This window comes from Filicampus tigris, chromosome 15, assembly GCF_054856515.1.
Source record: "Filicampus tigris isolate MCC_2025a chromosome 15, RoL_Ftig_1.0, whole genome shotgun sequence".
In the NCBI taxonomy this organism is placed as follows: Eukaryota; Metazoa; Chordata; class Actinopteri; order Syngnathiformes; family Syngnathidae; genus Filicampus; species Filicampus tigris.
Window position 1 is genome coordinate 14622615 of NC_141231.1, and position 21212 is coordinate 14643826.

General features: G+C 42.3%; 1 protein-coding gene across 1 annotated transcript; it reads left to right on the forward strand.

Moving 5' to 3' along the window:
- The first annotated feature begins 346 nt into the window (after positions 1 to 346).
- On the forward strand, positions 347 to 17332 carry ntrk2b (neurotrophic tyrosine kinase, receptor, type 2b). Its single transcript, XM_086052964.1, has 16 exons — positions 347 to 955; positions 2285 to 2359; positions 3218 to 3289; positions 3936 to 4004; positions 4619 to 4770; positions 4930 to 5066; positions 6430 to 6562; positions 8393 to 8731; positions 10140 to 10174; positions 10290 to 10389; positions 10627 to 10815; positions 12024 to 12154; positions 12237 to 12409; positions 13940 to 14180; positions 15714 to 15872; positions 17064 to 17332. The coding sequence occupies exons 1-16, from the start codon at positions 765 to 767 to the stop codon at positions 17247 to 17249; spliced, it is 2382 nt and encodes a 793-aa protein (XP_085909090.1). The 5' UTR covers positions 347 to 764; the 3' UTR covers positions 17250 to 17332.
- Positions 17333 to 21212: the final 3880 nt, after the last annotated feature.

Below are 21212 nucleotides of genomic sequence, written 5' to 3' on the forward strand. Positions count from 1 at the left end.
CAAACATAAACTACATTTTTTAAGTGTACACTTTTGGCTCACCCTTGGGTGCGAGGGGTGTAATCGATACAAGTAGTCGTGGTCCTCCCTGCATCACCTTGCGAGTGGGGAGGTGGGGAGGGAAGGAAGGAGATGAAGGAAGGAAGGAGGTAAAGGAAGAAAGGAAGGAGGGGGGGGGAAGTCGGTTCATCCAGCCTTCCTGCCTGCCTATCGATCTCCAAACATCTGGACCACGTCATATTTGTTTTTACAAGGCATAGAAAAAAAAAAAAAAAAAAAAAAAAAAAAAAAACGAGTGAAGAAGGGGGTGGGGGGAATGCATGCGGGCTCCGGAGGAGTGAGACGGCATCATCATCATCATCATCATCTTCTTCATCATCATCATCATCATCATCATCTGCTGCTGCTGCTGCTACTGCTGGAGCACTTGACACCTCCACGAACGGCGGAGAGCGTGTCGTGCGCGATCGCGGCTCTGCAGACACGCCAAGGCCGCTCCATGGCACCCTGATCCCCCCCCCCCCTCCTCCTCCTCCTCCTCCTCCTTCTCCTCCTCCTCCTCCTCCTCCTCCTCCTCCGGCAAGCCCTCCGTGCGGATCGCGATTTAATAGAGGAGAGGGGTTTAATACCACTGAGAGATTTTCCATCTAAAGGGGGGTGGGTGGGTCGAAGGGGAGAGGAGGGGGGGGGAATCGGCAACACAAGAGGTGTGTTGTTTTAGGATTTTTTTTTTTTCTTTTTCTTTTTTTTTTTTTTTTTTTGCGATGGACTGGCATGGCATGGCTCGGCTCGGATTCCTCCTGCTGGCGCTGCGCGGACTGCGGGGGCTGAGCGCCGCCTGCCCCGCCGCCTGCACCTGCACCGTGGCGCGGATCGCGTGCGTCGACGGAGCGGCGCCGAGCATCGAGGATTTCCCGCTGCTCACGCTGGACGACATGGAAAACATCACCGACATGTAAGTGCGAGCCTGCGTGCGTGTCAACTTGACGATGATGATGATGATGATGATGACGATGATGATGATGAGATGTTAGAAGGATGAAGGTGATCATGTTCACGCCCCCCCCCCCACCACCACCACCACCACCACTGACCTCCTAAAAATCATCACATATCATTTCATCACAACAATCAAATCGCGCTGCGTGAGTGTGCGCGCGCGCACGATTCTACGTGTCACTGAACGCGCGCGCGTAATCCTCGTGCACGTTTATTTGGATTTTACACAGCATTCCATGAAATGCACACACACGCAGACACATGCATATCCAGGCCCGGCTTTAGGGAAGCTGTCCATAAAGGGGCGTCAGTGTGACCCCCCCCCCCGCCCCCCCCCACTTCTCTTTCACCCACCCACCGCACCAATTGGATTGTTGACAGATTGTACACATGCAGGTGTAGAGGCCAGACATGGCAACGGTCACACACATGATATGACAGTAAAAATACATATATTTTGGGGCAAAAACACACGAAAAAAAAAAGTGAATTTACTTTACTTTATTAATAGATAAACCTTCAGCAAGATTTGGTAAATATGTGCGAATGCTTCATTGTCTGTCCTGCGATTGGCCGGCAACCACTCCGGGACGTATGCAACTTCTCCCGCCAAAAATTCAGCTTAGGACGGCTGTTTTTTTTTGTCCCGATTTGTCCCTTCCCGACCAAGGATGTCAAACGCACGACTATCGTATGTCTAATAAGATCATCCTATCAAATGATCCTTTTGTCAGAGGTGTGTTGAGAGTTGATTTGTCCCGATAATCAGCTCCAAAACGAGTCGTGGCCGACAATCTTAAATACTAAACGGGTCTAATGTTTACGACTGGAAATCGCCATGAGTGTGGCGAGTATCGACGTCTCGCCAAGTCGATCAGTCCACGGACTGTGACGTGGACGGAACAAACGTAGCTAAATCCAAAGAAGCGCCCTGACCGACGAAGAAGGAAGCGGCTGTAAATCAAACAAAATCCGTTGTACACGTTTTGTTGTTTTTGCATAAAAGTGTTTCCAGATGCTAGTAAGTATTTTCCCAAACAAACGACATCACCATCGCATCCTCTATGGAGACGCTCAGGAAACAGGTGGTGGGACAGGTTACGTCAGGTTTGCATAAGGTCATAATATTTTTACTTGGGTGGTGGGCGAGCTGGAGCCTATCCCAACTGACTTTTGGGTGAAAGTACACTTTGGCCAGCCAATCACAAGGCAGATATAAAGACCCCCCCTCCCCACCAAAAAAACAATACACAACATCCATAATGTTTCATCTGTTCCTCGACAGCTACATCGCTAATCAAAACAGGCTGTTTGAGCTCAACGACAACAGTCTGAGGCACTACATAAACCTCAGAAACCTGTAAGTATCGCATGCGTTTGTAGTATAAGCACTGTTTCCGAGAATTGCTTCGCATCTCTGTTGCAAGGAGTCGACCGCCTGTGAATGGCTATTCAACTCAGGATGACTTAACTAGCTTCCACAATTTTTTTTTAAAAACTCAAGCAAAAAAAAAAAAACAAACAAAAAAATCTAACAGCGTCACATCTGCCTTACATGGAGTCGACCTGCTATTCCAACCCAGAACGATTGGGCTAAACATAACAACCGAAAGAATTAGATGTTGTGTTTTTAAAACAAATTGCACTGCCTTAGGAACATCCCCTGCTAGCTTAATGCTAACACAAAATGGAAAATCCCACTGCTAACGGTTAGCATCGATAGTTGCTGTTTTACAGCCCTGTATAGGCATATATTATTTATTCTGTGTGGAAAATGACAAATTTTACAGCAAGTTATTGAGTAGTACAAGAAGAAGAAGAAGAAGAAGTAGTAGTAGTAGTAGTAACCTTTTGTGTTTCCACGACTCTATTATACAGTACTACCTCCCAGAGGCAAGGTGGGCACACTAGAAGGAGCTGAATTGGATTGCAATTAAATAAGAAGCAAAAACTGTTTAATCCGTTATATTGTATTTAATTTTATTCTTTACACTGTTTTTATAAAGTACAATATTATAGAGTGCTATTTTCCTCCTGAAAAAACACAAATTTGGGTTTTGATGATGATTTGAATTACGATTATTATGAACTATGAGAGTGGTGGCGGTCTGAATTAAACAGTAATCTCAAGGCACCGCTGTATTCTGAAACAGTGGTGAGTATTAGGTATCATGCTACTTTGCTGGGCTCAACTGACCAAAGCTCTGATTTCCCACAGAACAGTGACCAGGACCAGATTGACGTCCATATCCCCGGATGCCTTTTACAACAATACAAGACTACAATACGTGTAAGCCTTTCATTCCATTTCAAGGCGACATATTACGCATTTGTTTCACAGTTTAAAACCCTTCCCAGGCGTTTGAATAACGCTCGTCAAAATACGCCAAGGATCAATAACGCGACACATTCCACACTATTTCTCGTCTTGCTCAAAGTAGCCCGTTTTTAGAGGCCAGTCCTCACCCTGACCTGTCTACGGCTGAGCTAATGCAAATGCAGAGCTCAAAATGTAGGAAAAAACACAAGATATCATATCCTATTTATATCTCGACTACTTCTTGTTCAATGACAACTACTCTATTTTTTTTTATTGTTTACAACTAGTACTACTACTAGCACACTATTTCTCCTACTACTAGCCAACTAGTACCTCTACCTTGACTGCTACACCTTTTAGCAGAACTACTAGCATACAACGTCTTACACTACTACGGCTCCTATTATAGCACTTCTACCACTACTAGAACTGGAGTACTTCTAACACAACTGCTTTTATCATTAATACTACTACTACTACTACTACGACAACTACTTATATCATTACTAAGACAGCTACTTTTACTACCATCTACAATGCTAGCTATAGATACCCTTTATTATAATTTAGTGGTTCATACAAGTGGCCTAACGTTTTTTGTTTTTTTTTCTTTTAGGAATTTGCGAGACAACAACCTGTCGATGCTGTCATGGAGGACCTTTCAGAATTACAACCTCTCCTATTCGTAAGGCCCGCCCTTCAAACGCTAGCCGTTGGGTTTGCATCTGACTCGGGTTCTCAAACTTTTTGGGTCCGGCAACCTCTTACAGGAAAGATTTTTTTTTCCCCTTCATAATCCCAATAATTGAACACAGCTACGATGTGTACCCCTAAATGCCTTAGGCATGATTGTTTTTTTTTTATTTTTTATCTAAACTGAATATTCATGAGTGGGACGATACTGTACAGCGCAATCCAGAAACACGCGACCAGTCTCTGTGTGTTGTTGCGGCAAATTCTGGAACCGACAGGCTTAAACGGCTACTTTAGAAGGGCCAATTTGAGAGGACTTGGCACTATTTTCGATCCATTGAATCCGGGGTCCGTTGGCTCCATTAAATCAAGGTTCCACAGTACAGATGAACAGGCAGGTATCTGCTTCAAGCAACTGGCACCTCCAACCACAGACATCTTACACTAAATTACATCACATTTTAAAAGTGCAAAGACATTTTTTTTTTTTTAATTTATGACAATAATCTATTGTAAATTATTTTGCGAACCCTCACGTTACGGCTCGCGAGCCCTATCTTGAGAACAACTGATCTAACTAGCGTGTGGCGCGTCTTTTCCTTTTAGTCTCCTGCTCTCCGGAAACCCTCTGGACTGCATCTGCGAGAACCTCTGGATCAAACTGAGGAGCCAAGAGGAACCCGACAGCCAAGACCTGCAATGCAAGGACGAGCAGGGAGCAACAAAAGCCTTTGCCACGCTCACGCCGCCTGACTGCGGTAACGTGAAACCACGTTAAAATAAGCAACGCGGCACAAGCTTCCTGAAAGTCCGGAGGGCGATCGATGGGGGGTTTACAGTATCCCCACCGTCCCCCTCCCCCGCCCCGCCACCACCTCTCGCTCGGCTACTTAAGATCGTCTCCTTGTGTCCCGCAGTGGTTCCTCAAGTAAAGGTCACCCCCACGGTGGTGACCAAGATGCAGGGCAGCAACGTCAAAGCGTTGTGCAGCGCTTCGGGCATGCCACCTCCGGAGATCCTGTGGAACCTGGACATGATCTTCTCACACTACGAGGTGAGCCGGTTTAATCTGATAAACCAGGGAGCTCCAATGAGGCTTCACGTTCATTTCTCGAAGGCTGAAGATAAGTCTAAGGTTTCGTTCTCCGGGGTTTACAGTAGCCCTGCACGCGTCTAATTTTTCAAGCTCCGGCTTCGACCCGCCGATATTCAACACCCCATTAACCACCGCACAAATACGATCCACAAACCCACCTGAAACTCACTGCAGCTTTTAGTGATAAAAAAAGAAAACATATCTAAAAAGCTTGGAGTGGATATGGATCACAGTTGAGGGGTGTGCCAAGTCTTTTGCTATAAAAATTTGGGAAATTGAGGTCAAATGTAGCTACATGCTAAATGGTGTTTGTTTAGATGTTCTGGCGAATTGGTTTGACAGGGATAAGGGCGTGCCAATTTGGTCAAGGTGCACAAGGGGGTGCGTGGCTTAAAAAGATGGGTAAAAGCTGTTCGATGACTTAAAGTCGCATAGCTGTAAAAGTTGTTTATTGTTTTTGGCGGGTGGTGATGCCAGACATGGGAAATTTGTTTGGAAAGGGGCGCGTGGCATACAATTTGGAAAATGACTATTTGACGGATCAAAGGGGTGGTGGTGCTGGAGATGGGGGTGCAATGAAGTGGTTGTGTGGCTTTAAAAGTTTGTGCAAAGCTGCTCTATGGTGTAAAATCAACTTAGCTATGTACTAAATAAGGTTTGTTTTGATTTTTGGGTCAATTGTGGTACCAGATCAAGGGATTCTTCATTTCTGTCAGGAGGTTGAAGGGCGTGTGTTGCTTACAAGGTTTGGAAGAGGCAGTTGTGCAACAAACTCATGGCAGTGACATGATAAATGCTGGTTATTTATTAATCATATTTTTATTTATGGAATAAGGGGTTGCTGGGGAATGCACTAGACAGACTGCAACCTACTGACATAAATACTCACCAGGGCATCAAACAGTGTATAAATCCACAAGTAAAAATAGTTCAGGCTAAATTGCCCTATTTAAAAATGGGGTCTGGGCTAAAAAAGCTGTCGGTGTTTAAAAAAAAAACACCCAAAAAACACTTTGACATAAATTCAACATAGTGACATGTTAAACAAGCTTTGTTTTGATTTTTGGGGGACTGGCAGGGGTCGACTGGGCAAGAGGTTGTTGTTTACTAACGGACCCCAGGATAGCGTTAGCAACCATGCTATGCTATGGCTACAGTTTGACCGCATGAAGATGGAAAGCGACGCTAATGCTACAATTTCATTGTTAAGGAGGGACAATGAGAGAGTTAGCATTTTAAAATCGCCGTATTATGGCTTGAGGCTAAAATGATATCTTTTCGGTTGTTGTTTACTAGTCACCATGCGATCCCATGTGTCCAGATTGACCCCATGGAGACCGAGAGCAGGCTCACCCTAACCAACCTCTCTCCCGAGGACAACGGGCTGGTGATCACGTGCACCGCCGAGAATATGGTGGGTCAGACTGAGGCCACGCTGCAGCTCAACATCCTCTGTAAGCACGCATTAGCACGGTAGCATTTACAAATGTTGTTGTTTTGTTTCCAAGTGGAAGCAGCAGAAGCACTGGTCACTTTGTTTTCATTACTTCCTCCGTTGATCTTATTGACTTGTTGGTGTGGTTTCCTGTCCATAACTCTCCCTTCTGTAAAGCCACGCCGTCCTCTGCTTCCACGTGTTTCCTCTCCTATTGTTCACCGTGAGGATGTTTGTCGCCATGCTCAGTAACAAAGCTACTGGTAGCTGATGCTAACGTTTGTCCTTCTAGACCGTTTCAACAGGACGCCACGCGTACGGTACCTCCTGGCGGCAATAGGTCCAATGGCACCACTAGTGAATAAATAATTCCTTGTCATTTGACCAAGGTAGTACAATTAAGGAAACAGGCTAATTGGTCTCAATTATGATGTTATCCTTCTTCAATGTGTGAATGATTTGATCCTTTCAGTCCAAAAGTAGATGTTGTTGAGTTAAATTGTTTCCAAGGCAGACAGAATGTCAGCTGTAGTTTACATTTCCACAGGTAAGTTGATTATAAAAATAGATGTGGTGGAAACATGAACACAGTTAACAAGATTATTGGGTTACTGGCTAATTAAGTGGCTTCTCTGTTCAAGGCACAGACATGCTCTTTTGATGGTAAAATGAATATCCGGCTGTATAGCTACTGTTAGCAAGCAGGCTAAATTACTAAAAAGATCACCAAAACAAATATTTTATTTTATATCGCCATACTCAGTAATTCCCCAAAACATACCCCCCCTGTTAGCAAGTGCTAATGTTTGTCTCCATAGTACGAACCTCCTAAAAGCGGCAATAACCTGCCTTAATTATTTGCCATTGTAAAATAATGCTAATGTTTTCCAAAATTGCCACAGTACTTGATGCCCCCCAAAAGTGGTGCCAATCGTACCTAACACAAATTTTAGTCTCCTTACTCTTGAACACCCAATATATTGAATCATTTGTCTATTGATTAACACAGTGACACTACAAAAACAAGAGTCACTCTACGATTGCCACACGTACTTGATACCCACCAAATCGTTGCTAATCTTAGCTCGTGTTTGTCTCCGTACTCTTTATCCTCCAAAATGTCCTTTTTTTTTTTTTTAGCTATTTTGTCTAGCTGTCCAAGCAAGATCCTTGAAAGTATCACGATACACTTGGTCGAGTCTCGCTGCGTTAAGAACGCCTATAAATAACATTAATAATTATCTTTATTAATAGGTTAAACTGTACATATACCAAAAACAATTATCCATAAACAGTTGTTTTATTCAACCTCATTTTACAACATTATCCTTAAAATTAAATGGCTTGCAGATTATTTTGATTTGCAAGTTTGTGAGTACATGCTAATTTGTCACTATTTGCACTGGTAGTTTAGTGGTACATGCTTCACGCGGACAGTGCGGGTACGGTTCCCACTTAGCGCCCCAACACCTAGCTAATGCACGTCCCAAGCCCAGATACGTGGGAAGATGTATCAGGAACAGCTACGGCACAAAATCTGCCAAACAAATCATGCGAGTAACCCGCTAGAGGGACCCCAAAAGGGACAGCAACAACTCAATAGCATTATTTCCACTTTTGGCCAATGATAACGTTTGGACTACTTGACATCCCCCAAAAAGCTAATCTTAGCCGGTGCTAATGTCGCTCTCCATTCCAGCTGTATTGTTTGTCTCCATACTCGACACCCCCGAAACAACATGTCCTCTCTCAGCCTTTCAATGTTGTTTTTCCTCCGGACCGCTCCTCCCTCCCCGGTCGTTGACTTGCCAACCACCCCCCACCCCCGTGCAACTGCTCGTCCCGTCAGTCGCCCCCATCATCCAGCAGCTGCTGGAACCGGAGCAGGGCCACCACTGGTGCATCCCCTTCAGCATGACGGGCAACCCCAAGCCGGAGCTGCAGTGGTACTTTGGGAACGTAACGCTGGAGGAGCAGGACTACATCCGGACCATGATCCACCAGTCCACCAAGAGCGAGTACCACGGTTGCCTGCAGCTGGTCAACCCCACGCACATCCACAACGGCGTCTACCGCCTGGTGGCCAAGAACCAGTACGGCCGCGACGAGAAGATGGTGGCAGCGCAGTTCATCGACCCGCCCTACGACCACACAGGTGCGCCCACGCTTCACTCGTCATCGACTTCTCGTTACCCACTCCATTGCTAACGTAGGTTTTGTCTCTCCTCCTGTAAAAGATACTTTCTACTACTGTAAGTGACCGCGCTGGCTGCATGTGTCTAGTACTGTATGATTGTTTTGAACTAACGGTGCTGTATCCTTCACTTCGGCCGCCGCCTGCCGTCATCTGTCCAGACACCACTGGTAAGGCATTTTTTATTTTCGTATTATTGTATTGTAGCCATTGTAACCTTATGCAAAGTCATGAACACGAGATTTCAATATAAGAATATTTGATTCAAATACAGTTTTGAAAACAAACAGTTCTAAAAAGGTAGAGCAAATTGGATTTGAACTCAAATGTAAAATACAACTGGACGGTACTAAAAGAGGAAGTCCACCCCAAAATTTTCTTTACAAGAATATGTTCTGCCACACTCGTTGAAACACGGCGTTCTGATTAATATTGTGTTCGCGGAATATGAGTTAAGCGGTAAAATCCACCCGTTTTTTGTACGGTGGGGCGGCCATTTTGTCAACTTCTGTCGACTGAAAATGACATCGTAGTCGCTCAGGGCTCAGGTAACAACCAATCATGGCTCAGCTTCAGAAAATAGGTGAGCCGTGATTGGTGATTGGAATCTTATTTATAACAAAAAAAGATAACATAAGGGTGAACTCCAAGGCGGCGGCCGTATAGTCAGCACGGTTCCGAGCGCCAACAAACTTTTCATTACCATAACGTGTGGCCATCTAAACGATCGCATGTTTTGGAATGAACATCGATGACTACTTCAAGAGAAATAAAGCCAGTATGCCAAAACAAAGGGGAAAGAAGAATGAAGGAAGAGATGAAACCAAGAATATCAACCAGGAAATCTGCAGAGGAGACGCTAATACTAGCTTTGCTGCTGAAACATCTGATGCTAATAGCATCATACACACGCCCTCACGACGGTATTGACAGCAAGCAAGCTAGGATATTTGAAAAGATCGAGAAAATGGAAGCGTCTGTGACACAGAGCGTGGATAAAAAGTTAGCGGATGTTCATGTTAACCAAATGATTGAAACTAGACTGGCCTCTGTTCTGGAGACTGTTGCCACCCGGGGGTATTGAGATACAAGCCCTAACTGTAAGAATAGACCCCATGGAAAAATCTATTTAAAATAAATAAATCACCAGCTCTTAGGTTTGAGACGATGAGTCTGAACTGATTGACTTTTGAGTTTCTTTTCGCCAAAAAGAACCACTTATTAGCTGTCATTCCTTTTTTCCCCGAGATTAAAATACGACATTGAGTGACATGATCGACACATATAGCCATAACCAAGCTGGCGCACACCAATCAAATGAAAAAAAAAAAAATATATATATATATATATATATATATATGCGACTTTTCATGACTCACAATGGATTTCTGCTCCCTTCCAGACTCGCCACTGCCGCCAATGGATGACAGCATTGCTGTAAGTGAGAAACAAGCCGTTCAAAATGACAGTATTACACTAATTTCCCTCAGTAGGCCATCAGTGAGGTTTTGTAAAATGGCCATCCCCTGTTTTTTTTTTTCCCCACCTCAAGGTTTACGTGGTGGTAGGCATCGCCGGCGTGGCTTTGATGGGCTGCGTTCTCATGGTGATCATTCTGAAATACGGAAGGAACTCCAAGTTTGGAATTAAAGGTGAGCTATTTTAATACTTATCAAAATGTGTTCAGTTGTGTTTTTTAATTAATTTATTTTTCCCCACAAGCTTCTACACCACCCCCAAAGTCCTCTGGCCCCAGCCAGGGAAAGCGCAGCAGCAATGAATGCTATGAATTTTCTCTGTAGTTAGTTACAATATAATCCCAGTGATCTAAACAGCTGATCCAGTTTCTCTCGACACACTCAGCCTCCTCTTCGTCCTCGTGTTGCCAGGCTCCTCGTCGGTCATCAGCAACGACGACGACTCGGCCAGCCCCCTCCACCACGTCTCCAACGGCAACAACACGCCGTCGTCCTCCGAGATGGCGCCGGATGCCGTCATCATCGGCATGACCAAGATCCCCGTCATCGAGAACCCGCAATACTTCGGCAACTCCGGCAGCATGCTGAAACCAGACACGTGTGAGTTACCGCCTTGATCCGGTAATCCGCTACCTTTTCAAATAAATCCATTTAGGAAGAGAGGGGAAGGACACAGGATGTAGGAGACTACAAAAAAAAATGTAGAATTAAATACTGGACAGTGGTTCTAAAAATTACCACCTTAAGAAAAACCCCAAAAAAATTATTCACTCTCCATGTACCACTGTTATGACCAACATGAAAATACAGGAGCATAGTAGGCCTAACTGTTAATTGAAAATGATACAGAAGTTTTTTTCCTCAACAGATTCTTTAGTACTATTGTTAGCCACTGTAACATTATATACAGATGGAATATTAACATTGCGCTTGAAAGTAGGAAATAGAAAAAAAACAAAAACAAACACCCTCCATGGGCTAACGACTAGCATCAATAGTCGCAGTAACACAGAAAGTCAACGCAAACATTTATTTTTCAAGAACATGTTGTATGCAAGCCCACTAGTTGAAAGAAGGCATTCTGATAAATATTGCGCTTGTGGAATAAGTGTTAATCCACTCGTTTTTAGCCATCTCTGGGGGCGGCCATTTTGTCTTCTGTCGACTGAAAATGACATCACAACTGTTCACGACGACCAATCACGGCTCAGATTCAGAAAACAGGTCAGCCGTGATTGGTCGTTGTGAGCACTTGTGATGTCATTTTCAGTTGACAGAAGACAAAATGGCCGTCCCAGAGATGGCTAAAAACGAGTGCATTTTGCTGCTTAACTTATTATTCCACAAACTCAAATGCATAAAGTTTGCTCTTGATACTATATAAATGACTGCAGTTCACTGTGCCCCTCATAGTAGTTGTGAAAGTCTTCTTCGTTTGTTTTTATGACTGTATTACACTGACTCCCAGTGGTATAGTCAGGCAAATCAGGAGTTGCAATGTATTGTTTAATCCAATACATTCTATTTCAATGTTATATTTTCAGAAAGTATAATATTTCATGGCTCCAGCACGACCGCGACCCGTGCGAGGGTAAGCGGATCGGATGATGGATGGATGGAAGGATAATATCTCATAGTGCTTTGTTTCTTTCATAAAAAACACGTTTGCGTTTTTTTTAGTGGGGTGCGAGTTTTTTTTTAGGCAGGAACTGATTGGTGGTATTTCCATTCATTTAAATGGGGAAAGATGATTTGACTTTTGAACAATACTGTTAATAACATTTACACGTTACGTGGCTTGCCCGCAGTCGTGCAGCACATCAAGAAACACAACATCGTGCTGAAGCGCGAGCTGGGCGAGGGCGCCTTCGGCAAGGTCTTCTTGGCCGAGTGCTACAACCTGACACCCGACCACGACAAGATCCACGTGGCCGTCAAGGTACAGGAAGCATCTCGGGTTAGGGTGGATAATCAATACGCGACGCGTCTTTCTGGATTCCTGCTTGTGCGTGCGCCGACAGACCCTGAAAGAGGCCAGCGAGAGTGGGCGTGCCGACTTCTACCGGGAGGCGGAGCTGCTCACCAACCTGCAGCACGAGCACATCGTCACTTTCTACGGCGTTTGCGTGGACAGCGACCCCCTCATCATGGTCTTTGAGTACATGAAGCACGGAGATCTCAATAAGTTCCTCAGGTAAAAGTGCAAGTTTGCCATGTGATGAAAATTCACGCTTTTCCCAAAAGTACCTTCGAGTGTATGCCTGTTGTACCCGTTAAAACGGATACCTATTGGGAACCTTGCAATTCGCACCATTTGTAGGCGAATATTAAACCTGAGGGACTGTCTTTTGTGAAGGATGGCCATATTCATAAAAAGGCTTCCCCTACCACACCTGATCAATTTTAAATTGTAAGTAACAGTGTTCACCACTAGATGGCAGAATAGCACTTCCACCAGTTAATCTCCTTTAGAGAAGAAGAACGCCGCAAGCCGTGGTTGATTTTTGCTCAAGTTAATGCACACTCATTCAACTGGGATCATTGTGATTCGCACAAAACTCACGTTTCTCACGTCACGTTTCATATAGCAATGTGCAATTTCAATTAGTTCGGCAGTTAATTTAGACACACATTCAACACTTCAATGATAATGATTCACGACCTTATGACAACAGGGCGGGGAGGGGAAATTAGCATTGCATGCTACAATGGCGCCTCGGAACTGAGGAGCGTCAAAAAAACTCCAAAAGTACACAAACAATGATTGTTTTCTTCACAAGAACCGTTGACAGTTCGTTTAAAGTTCATGAAGTGCATTCAGTTGCTGATCCCTGGGTCTGGATTACTACTACTGTGCATTTCTTGAAACTGCATTCCATAAAACGGTGGGCTCTTTTGAAAGCCACTAAAATGGCCTATCACTTACAGTATTTGCACCCTAAAAAAGTACAGCCATGTTCCCTTTGCCAGTTTGGACTATTTATGTACCTTTTTTAACCATAAAAAGTACTTCTTTGTACCTAGGTGCTGAATTTTGAACGCTGTAGAGTACATCACAAAAAGTTGTACCTTGGAGAACAAAAATTGAGCCCGACAGTACCCTTTTTCTCATTAAATGAACGAAGGAAAATAACAAATTCACCATTTTTAAATCTGGGAATTATTTTAAAATTCCCACTTTTCATGCAAAAAAAAATGCAACATATGTGAGAAATGAAACAAAATACCTAAAATCAACTGATTCAAATCATTCTGGCATCAATTTGTTCACCTCATTCAGGACATCCTGGGAACTTTTCATTTTTGCCATAATTCCACATTTTCCATTGGAAAAATTCAAATTCAAATGAATGGAGAAATGTGACAAATTGAGCCGCAGTCAACTAATTCAAATTATTCAAATGTCAATGTATATTATGCTCGTTCAGGACATTTTTGACTTTTTCCCTTCCGTTTAGTTTTTTTGTCTTTATTTCCATTGAATAAGTCATTTTTTCCCCCTACACCTTATACATTTACAAATTATTATCGTCATTGTCATTATTTCTAGTAGTATTTAATTTTCTCCTTTCCTTTTATTTCTATCTCTATTTCATTATTTAATTAACTACATCAATGCACAATGTACAATCTTTCACTCGTTCTTCTAGGCACATTCATTGAGATACATTTTTGTTGATTACTAACTTACCATCATCGTTTGTTGTATTGGACCACGACACAGGTCCCACGGTCCTGACGCAGTGCTGATGGCCGACGGGCAGCACAGCATCCTGGTGGAGCTGACGCAGTCGCAGATGCTGCACATCGCACAGCAGATCGCGGCCGGCATGGTCTACCTGGCGTCGCAGCACTTTGTGCACAGAGACCTGGCCACCAGGAACTGCCTGGTGGGCGAGAACCTACTGGTCAAGATCGGCGATTTTGGCATGTCCAGAGACGTCTACAGCACCGACTATTACAGAGTCAGTACAGTATTTATATGCTTTTGGTGTCATTTATATGCAAATGGTACTATCTGCATATATGGATTAGTCTCTATGGTAATGAGGGCCAAGAGAGCAAAAAAATGGAGCAGATTCTTCTTTTTTTTCCTTCACATTTTTAGGACATCTTTATAGAGAGTTAAAAGGGGTGCTGATTATCTTCTGCGACTGTAAGGCCATGAGGGGATTACACTTTCTTTAGATCTGCGTCTACTATATAGGACATTGTTTCCCAATCTTTATAGAGCCAAGGCACATATTTTACATTAGAAACGTCTCACGGCACAATACTAAGCGAAGAGGTTGCCAAAAGTAAATGTGTCGTGTATCCCAAATTCACTGATTTCTTTCCCGTTATTCGCTGAAAAAAAAAAAGGCCTTTTGGTTTTGTTTAGTGGTTTGAGCTCAGGCCAAAGCCATGTCGCAAAATATACCTGTGGCGCCATCTGGTGGCAAACTGAGGGTAGCAGCTTCATTTAGTCAAGACAGTTTTGTTTAATTTGAAAAAAAGTACTATGCCGCCATCTTGTGGCAACATAGGTAACTTACAAAGCTTTCTGCGTTTCAGTTTTTCGCTGTACGCGGCAGGGCTCTGCCATCGAGTGGAAGAGCATTTAATTGCTCTGCCTATCACTAAACATTGCCAGCATAATGAACAAAGTTACATAATTTGAAGTAAATCAATCATTTTCAGACTAATTACGCGAAACTGAATTATTTACAGTGTACACAGTGTTTGCAAATGAGTGATACGGAACACACCTTTTTTTGAAACGGACAATGTGTAGAATTAGTGCCATCTAGTGGTCAACTAAATAATGCAATGACCGAAGATGGAAGCGCGTGCGTTTTGAAGCACACGCACTACGGTGCCTCCGAGAGACGATACGTCACAAGCCTACCAATAGCTTCTTCAGCAGAGGTGAAAGCAAAATGTCATCACAAACGACTTCTAGTATTCCCTCAAGTCATGAGTGTATTGCATTATTTACACATGCAGTAGTCTTGACGCTTAGGAACTATGTTCGCTGAATTTGTCTCCTTCAAGTGTCCGTAGCACAAAGATGGCAGCGAAACATGGCAGCCTCCTGTAGGGGAGGCGTGCCCTGTGTAATAGAATTCGAGATAAAAAAAAATAATTACGTTGATGTAATAGAGCATATTTTTTTGCATATTGTTGAAATGAAGACTGTTTTTTTGAAAAATCTAAATATTCTACACATTGTCCTTTCAAAGAGACCTCTACGTTCGTCATTTCCACTGTCTTGGGGTCCTCTGACGTTTGTTTAACCAAAAACATTTGTACTTCGCAAGCTGGACCTCAATGATGTCAGAATTTTTCGAGCAATACGCGTTACGGCCAGCTTGGACTATCAAATATATTTTATTCACGTTTTGCTTTTGTTATTAGATAAAATGATTGTGAAATGCTCCAGATGTATGTGGTTGAGTTGCGGTTTTGTATCTTTTTTTTTTTTATTAACTTGCTTGCTTTTGGGGTTCATGGCGCAGGTGGGCGGCCACACGATGCTGCCCATCCGGTGGATGCCACCGGAGAGCATCATGTACCGACGCTTCACCACCGAGAGTGACGTGTGGAGCCTGGGCGTGGTCCTCTGGGAGATCTTCACCTACGGCAAGCAGCCCTGGTACCAGCTCTCCAACAACGAGGTCAGTCCCGTCTTCTTACGTCATAAGTAGCCAGCGAACTAAAAAATGTTAGGGCAAATACAGTCATTTTTTTTTTTTTTTCAGTTTTTGTAACAGACATGTATTATCTCATTTTGCTATTTGAATCAGAACGTAATTGTTACCAATCATTTCGCCGTTTTTTTATGAACCAGGAAGTAGTCAACTAACGAACAGTAAGAACAAATAAATGAATTTGGCTTACCATCATTATTTTTTACAACACATTTTGGATCCTGCCCCAGAATCAAAAATATGGTCCTGTCAATATGGTTTATGTCATTTGGTGAAACAGGATGGAGTTTGCTGACAAATATAGTTGGAGTTTCCAAGAACAAATATAGCCAGTCACATTTTTTTTCACTTTCTGTTAAAGGAAAAAGGTTTTAATTGGAAACTCCCCCTGCCCCATATTCCTAAATGGTATGGTCCAATTGTCTCATGTTATTTATTTCTGAACCAGGAAGTAGCCTACAAGCTAACAAAAGGAACAACAAATACGGCCTGTCACAATTCTTTCACTTCTATTAAAAATAAAACAAAACAAAAATAAAACTTTAAAATAAAAGCCCAAGCAGTAACAAGATGGATATTGGTGCTTTGTTAAGAGTTTTAGTTTGAAGTTGGCCGTGAATTCAACCGTTTTTAGCCATCTCAGGGGGCGGCCATTTAAAAACGGGTGAATTTTGCTGCTTAACTCATATTCCACAAACGCACTATTAATCAGAATGCCGTGTTTCAACTAGTGGGCCTGCTGGTAACATATTCTTGAAAAAAATATGTTTGGGTTGATTTTCCCCACTTTAAAATAACAATACCATTTGAGTCACATTTGCAGCGTTGACCTTCCCCCAGAATCCAAAATGGTTCTGCCCTGTTGTCTGCCATGAACCAGAAAGTAGCCTGCTAGCTAACAAATGAACACAAATAAAAAGCGCCAAGAGTGCTCATGTATTAAATCTTAATCTTAAAATGCTTAAATCATCTTACGCAAAATGAAAGAGGCCTACGAATTGAAAACATTTTTTTTTCCCTCTTTTTACCTTTTGTTAAAATTTTGCATTCCATTCCTACGGCCTTCTCCATGTACTAGAAAGCTTTTTTTTTTTTTTTTTGTATAAGGAACTTTTTTTTGGTCTTGCCATTTGAGTCGCAACTAAATGTTGACGGCAGGTGATCGAGTGCATCACTCAGGGCCGCGTGCTCCAGCGGCCGCGCACCTGCCCCAAGGAGGTTTACGACCTGATGCTGGGCTGCTGGCAGAGGGAACCCTACATGAGGCTCAACATCAAGGAGATCCACGCCATGCTCCAGAGCCTTGCTAAGGCCTCCCCCGTCTACCTGGACATACTGGGCTGAGGTGATTGCTGCTAAGCCCCGCTGTACAGTACGTGCGTGCGTGTGTGTGTGCGCGTTTTTGTGTGCGTGAGGCGGGGCGGTGGGGCGGGGGAGGGGGGGGGGGGGGTTGGAGAGGCGTGCGGCCGTGTACAGTTAGCGGGCGTGTAAATGTCCCCTGTAAAATGTTAACTGTCGTTAGTGAGAAAAAGCCTTACATTCGGGACTCATATTTGCTTTAAGTTCCCTCGCCGTGCATACAGTAGCAGGCAGGTTTCCGCAATGCATTGTGGGTGATGTGACAAAAAAACTAACTGAGGTTTTGACTAAATGTGATTTTGTCTGAATGTGTGTTTACCACACGTGAACAAAGGCAGATTTACACATAAATACATTGAGGTTTGGCTTTATTTTTTTTTTTAAACAAAACTTTCCATTTTGTGTACTGGTAAAATTTCAAAGACAGCATTTTCCTCACATTTATTATACATTAAAATTGTTTAAATTATTTTTTACTGAAATCTAACAAAATGATAGTACTGTATTATAGGATTTGTTTTTAACAAAGGGTTAATTTAACAAATATTTGATAATTCAAAAACACAGTTTTTCCTCCATTTTTTTTGTTGTCTACACAGCCATGTGGTAAAATATGACAAGTATTGTACATTTAAAATCAAACCCTTAAAAAGTATAGGAATATATTGCAAGACTTTTTTTTCTTCATTTAATCAAATTTCATATATTTGGTTACATAATTCTGTTATTATTTTAGTCCTTTTTTGTTTTTTTCAAACAAAAAAACGGTTTAAACAGAGTCCAGCCATCTCGGTAAAGAACATTAAAAATAATCATTAAATATAATGGAAAACTAGATAATATACTGATGATACATAATTTGATCATGTATATAATAAGTTTTTCAAAACAATAATAATTGAATGAAGCCACTACTTTATACAGGCTTTTTTTTTTTTTTTTTTTTTACCGTTTAGTGGACTGAACCATATTTGATTAATTCAAACTTAAGCTAAAATGGACCATATGCACCATGAATTAAATACACATAGATATTATACTGATTTATAATTATTACAGATACGATTAATCGTAAAATGGGGAAAAAGTTACCAAAGTAAAAGAAAGTTTTGGCATGCACTACACTGTTTAGAAGGTAATTTAAAATGAATAAAATATTTCAATGAGCAAAAAGCGCATATACTAAAACAGCCTCTCCGTGAGCAAGGAGACTACTGCATTTATTAGCGGTTGATCCCCTCCCCGACAATGATGTCATATTTTTTTGTAAATAGGTTTCCACAGACTGGACAGACTACATATACAATGACCGTGTGGTGTTTTCAGTGTTGTCAGGAGTGCTTTAAGCAACTGTATTATTCCATGTACTTAAAAAGCACACAGATGTTGAGATATTGAGCTGTGTCTCTCGCCCCCCCACACCAAAAAAACAAAAAACAAAAAAAAAACAAGAAGAGCACAGCTTATTTTATATCTTTACAGATATATTTTTAATCCACCAGCAGCATCGCCATTTTTTTTGTGTGTGTATGTGTGGATCGGTGTCATCCAGGTGATAAGAAGAAAAATCCAAATCGGTAAAAAAAAAAAAAAAAAGTATCGTTTACGAAATATCGGACCCTTTTTGGCCGAGAAAATCCAAGCAATTATGTGTCAATGATGTCCCGGCACGGCCTCAAAGCACTAATTTAGAACTGAGCGTCCGGTCGGATTGCTCTGATGTCACCCCAATTTTATGGCATTGGGGATTGCTTTGATACACTGCTGTGGCTTAGCCAATGTTGTTTGTTTTGTCTGTTCCCAATGACCGCATCTCTCGCCCGAAAGGGTGGGGATGACCAAATAACTCTCGATACGGTATTGCCAACGGTAACGGTATCCTGATACGTAAATGAAGTGACTAAATTCACATCATCGCGATATGACGATATTTTGACGATAATTATGCGATGATCAATGTTCAGGGGCAAAAAAAATAAATGTAGGCAATAGCAAATATTTGGATGAAATTTCCAGGGATGTGAATCGTCGTCACGTCACAACCATTGTTGTGAGCAGTCACGGCTCCAGGATTTTTTCTCTCCCGGTCAAAGGGGGACTTGGCCGATACATACCGGAGGAAAAAATGATTTGTACATATATTTTAGAATATCAAATAAAACTGGGGCTACTTCTGACGGGATGTCATTTCTAAAGATCTCGAGTGCAGAGTAGCTCGCATTATGCTAACGCCAACGATAAAGGTGTTTGATCGTAATATATAATGTTGCTGGATGGACACTGTGCCGTGCTGCGATATTTTGTCCCACCCTAGAATGCCGCCAGACTGTGTTACATCCTGTTTGTGGAAGTTATGAATACGCGTCGGAAGAAAAATATCGCATAATCACCTTTACTTGTTGTTGACGACTCCGCTGTAAATAAAGCAGCCGCTGTCCGCCCTGCACAGTTGAGATATTTGCATATACCACTCGTAGGTTATGTTACAAACTAGTATACTCCAGCAGATATCGCGTTCTGGGCCACTGGCAATACATACTTCATGTACTGTAAATACCATTTGGATTTTCTTTGTGCTCGTGGGAAAAAAAAATCCAGGTGAAAATACAATCTTTTCAGTTCTTTTTCACTCTTAATTTCGGGGGCGCAGAGAAGTTTGTTTTAATAAATGAATTAAAAAAAAAATAAAAATACTAGGCCTCTGACTGACTGTAGCCTCTCGGGATCCTCTTTCAGATGAATAACTGTGACTTTGCATCATGAATAGTATATTATTTTGAATGTAATCCAGAAGGCCGGGGACCTCTTTTGAATGTAATCTATCATGTGGGATTGGGCGGGGGAGGATAATAATTGTTTTTGTAAATATGTGGTAAAAGGGACAAAAATGACTTTCATTAATGTGCAGAATCATTTTACTAAATGTGCAAATACGACTGTGTGTGTGTGTGTGTGTGTGTGCGCGCGCCTGACATGATGTGTGTGCGTTGCCAGCCACGCACACTCGGATGCAAGACTGTGCGTGCGTGTGGCAGATTTAACCTTGCTTTAATCAATCAAATCGATCAATCAAATCAATGCTTTGTGCATCACGTGAGTAGCTTAACCACAATTAATGGAGATGTTCCTTGTGATACTGTGCATTTAATAAAGGTGGTATGTCTTACACGATGCGCGCGCGTCATCTTTACACATCCTCCACTAGCTCAATTTTCCAATTGGCACCTCTCCACGAACGTTTACAAACTCTTTCCAGAGGATGACTGACGTGTTTGAGCGGCCCAAAAGAAAAAAGTTAACGTGTCGCCAATGGCATTCAGCCACCCCCATTTTGTTTCTAAGAATAACTTGTGAGGAGTGACAAGAACAGCTGCCAAATAAACACACATCGCAGGGTATGATTGTCCCCTATGGTGTTATCGTAAGACTTAGTAAGCACATAGTGGGTGAGGGGCTTTCTCACCTTGCAATAAGAGCCGCTGGTTCCGGATGCTGGGGTTGGACCCTCAAGGTTGTCCTCCTTTTCGTCAACAGCCGCTTCTAAACGACACTAATCTGTTAGTTGATAAAGCACATACATCGCTAACGCTCAATTTACACCTGATGCTTGTTTTTCTACTTTACCTGTGGCGTTCCTCAAGGCTTTGTGCCATGACCACTGACACTTGACCTTCTTTTTCTCCAGCTCTCGTATCCATTTAAAAAAAAAAAAAAATCTATTTTGTGAACAATTAAGCTCATTCAGTCTTAAGAAAATGATGAGAACAAAGTAGTCATGTTTAACAGCGTAAAATAATTTTGCAAGAATGAAGTTGTATTATTAGCATCATTTTACATTTATGAGAATCAGTCGAGGGTCAGCAAGGCACTGACCCACATTTACAACCTAACATTATTCCAACAGTCTATTCTCATAATTTTGCAGCATTTTTCATGGCTTGACTGCTT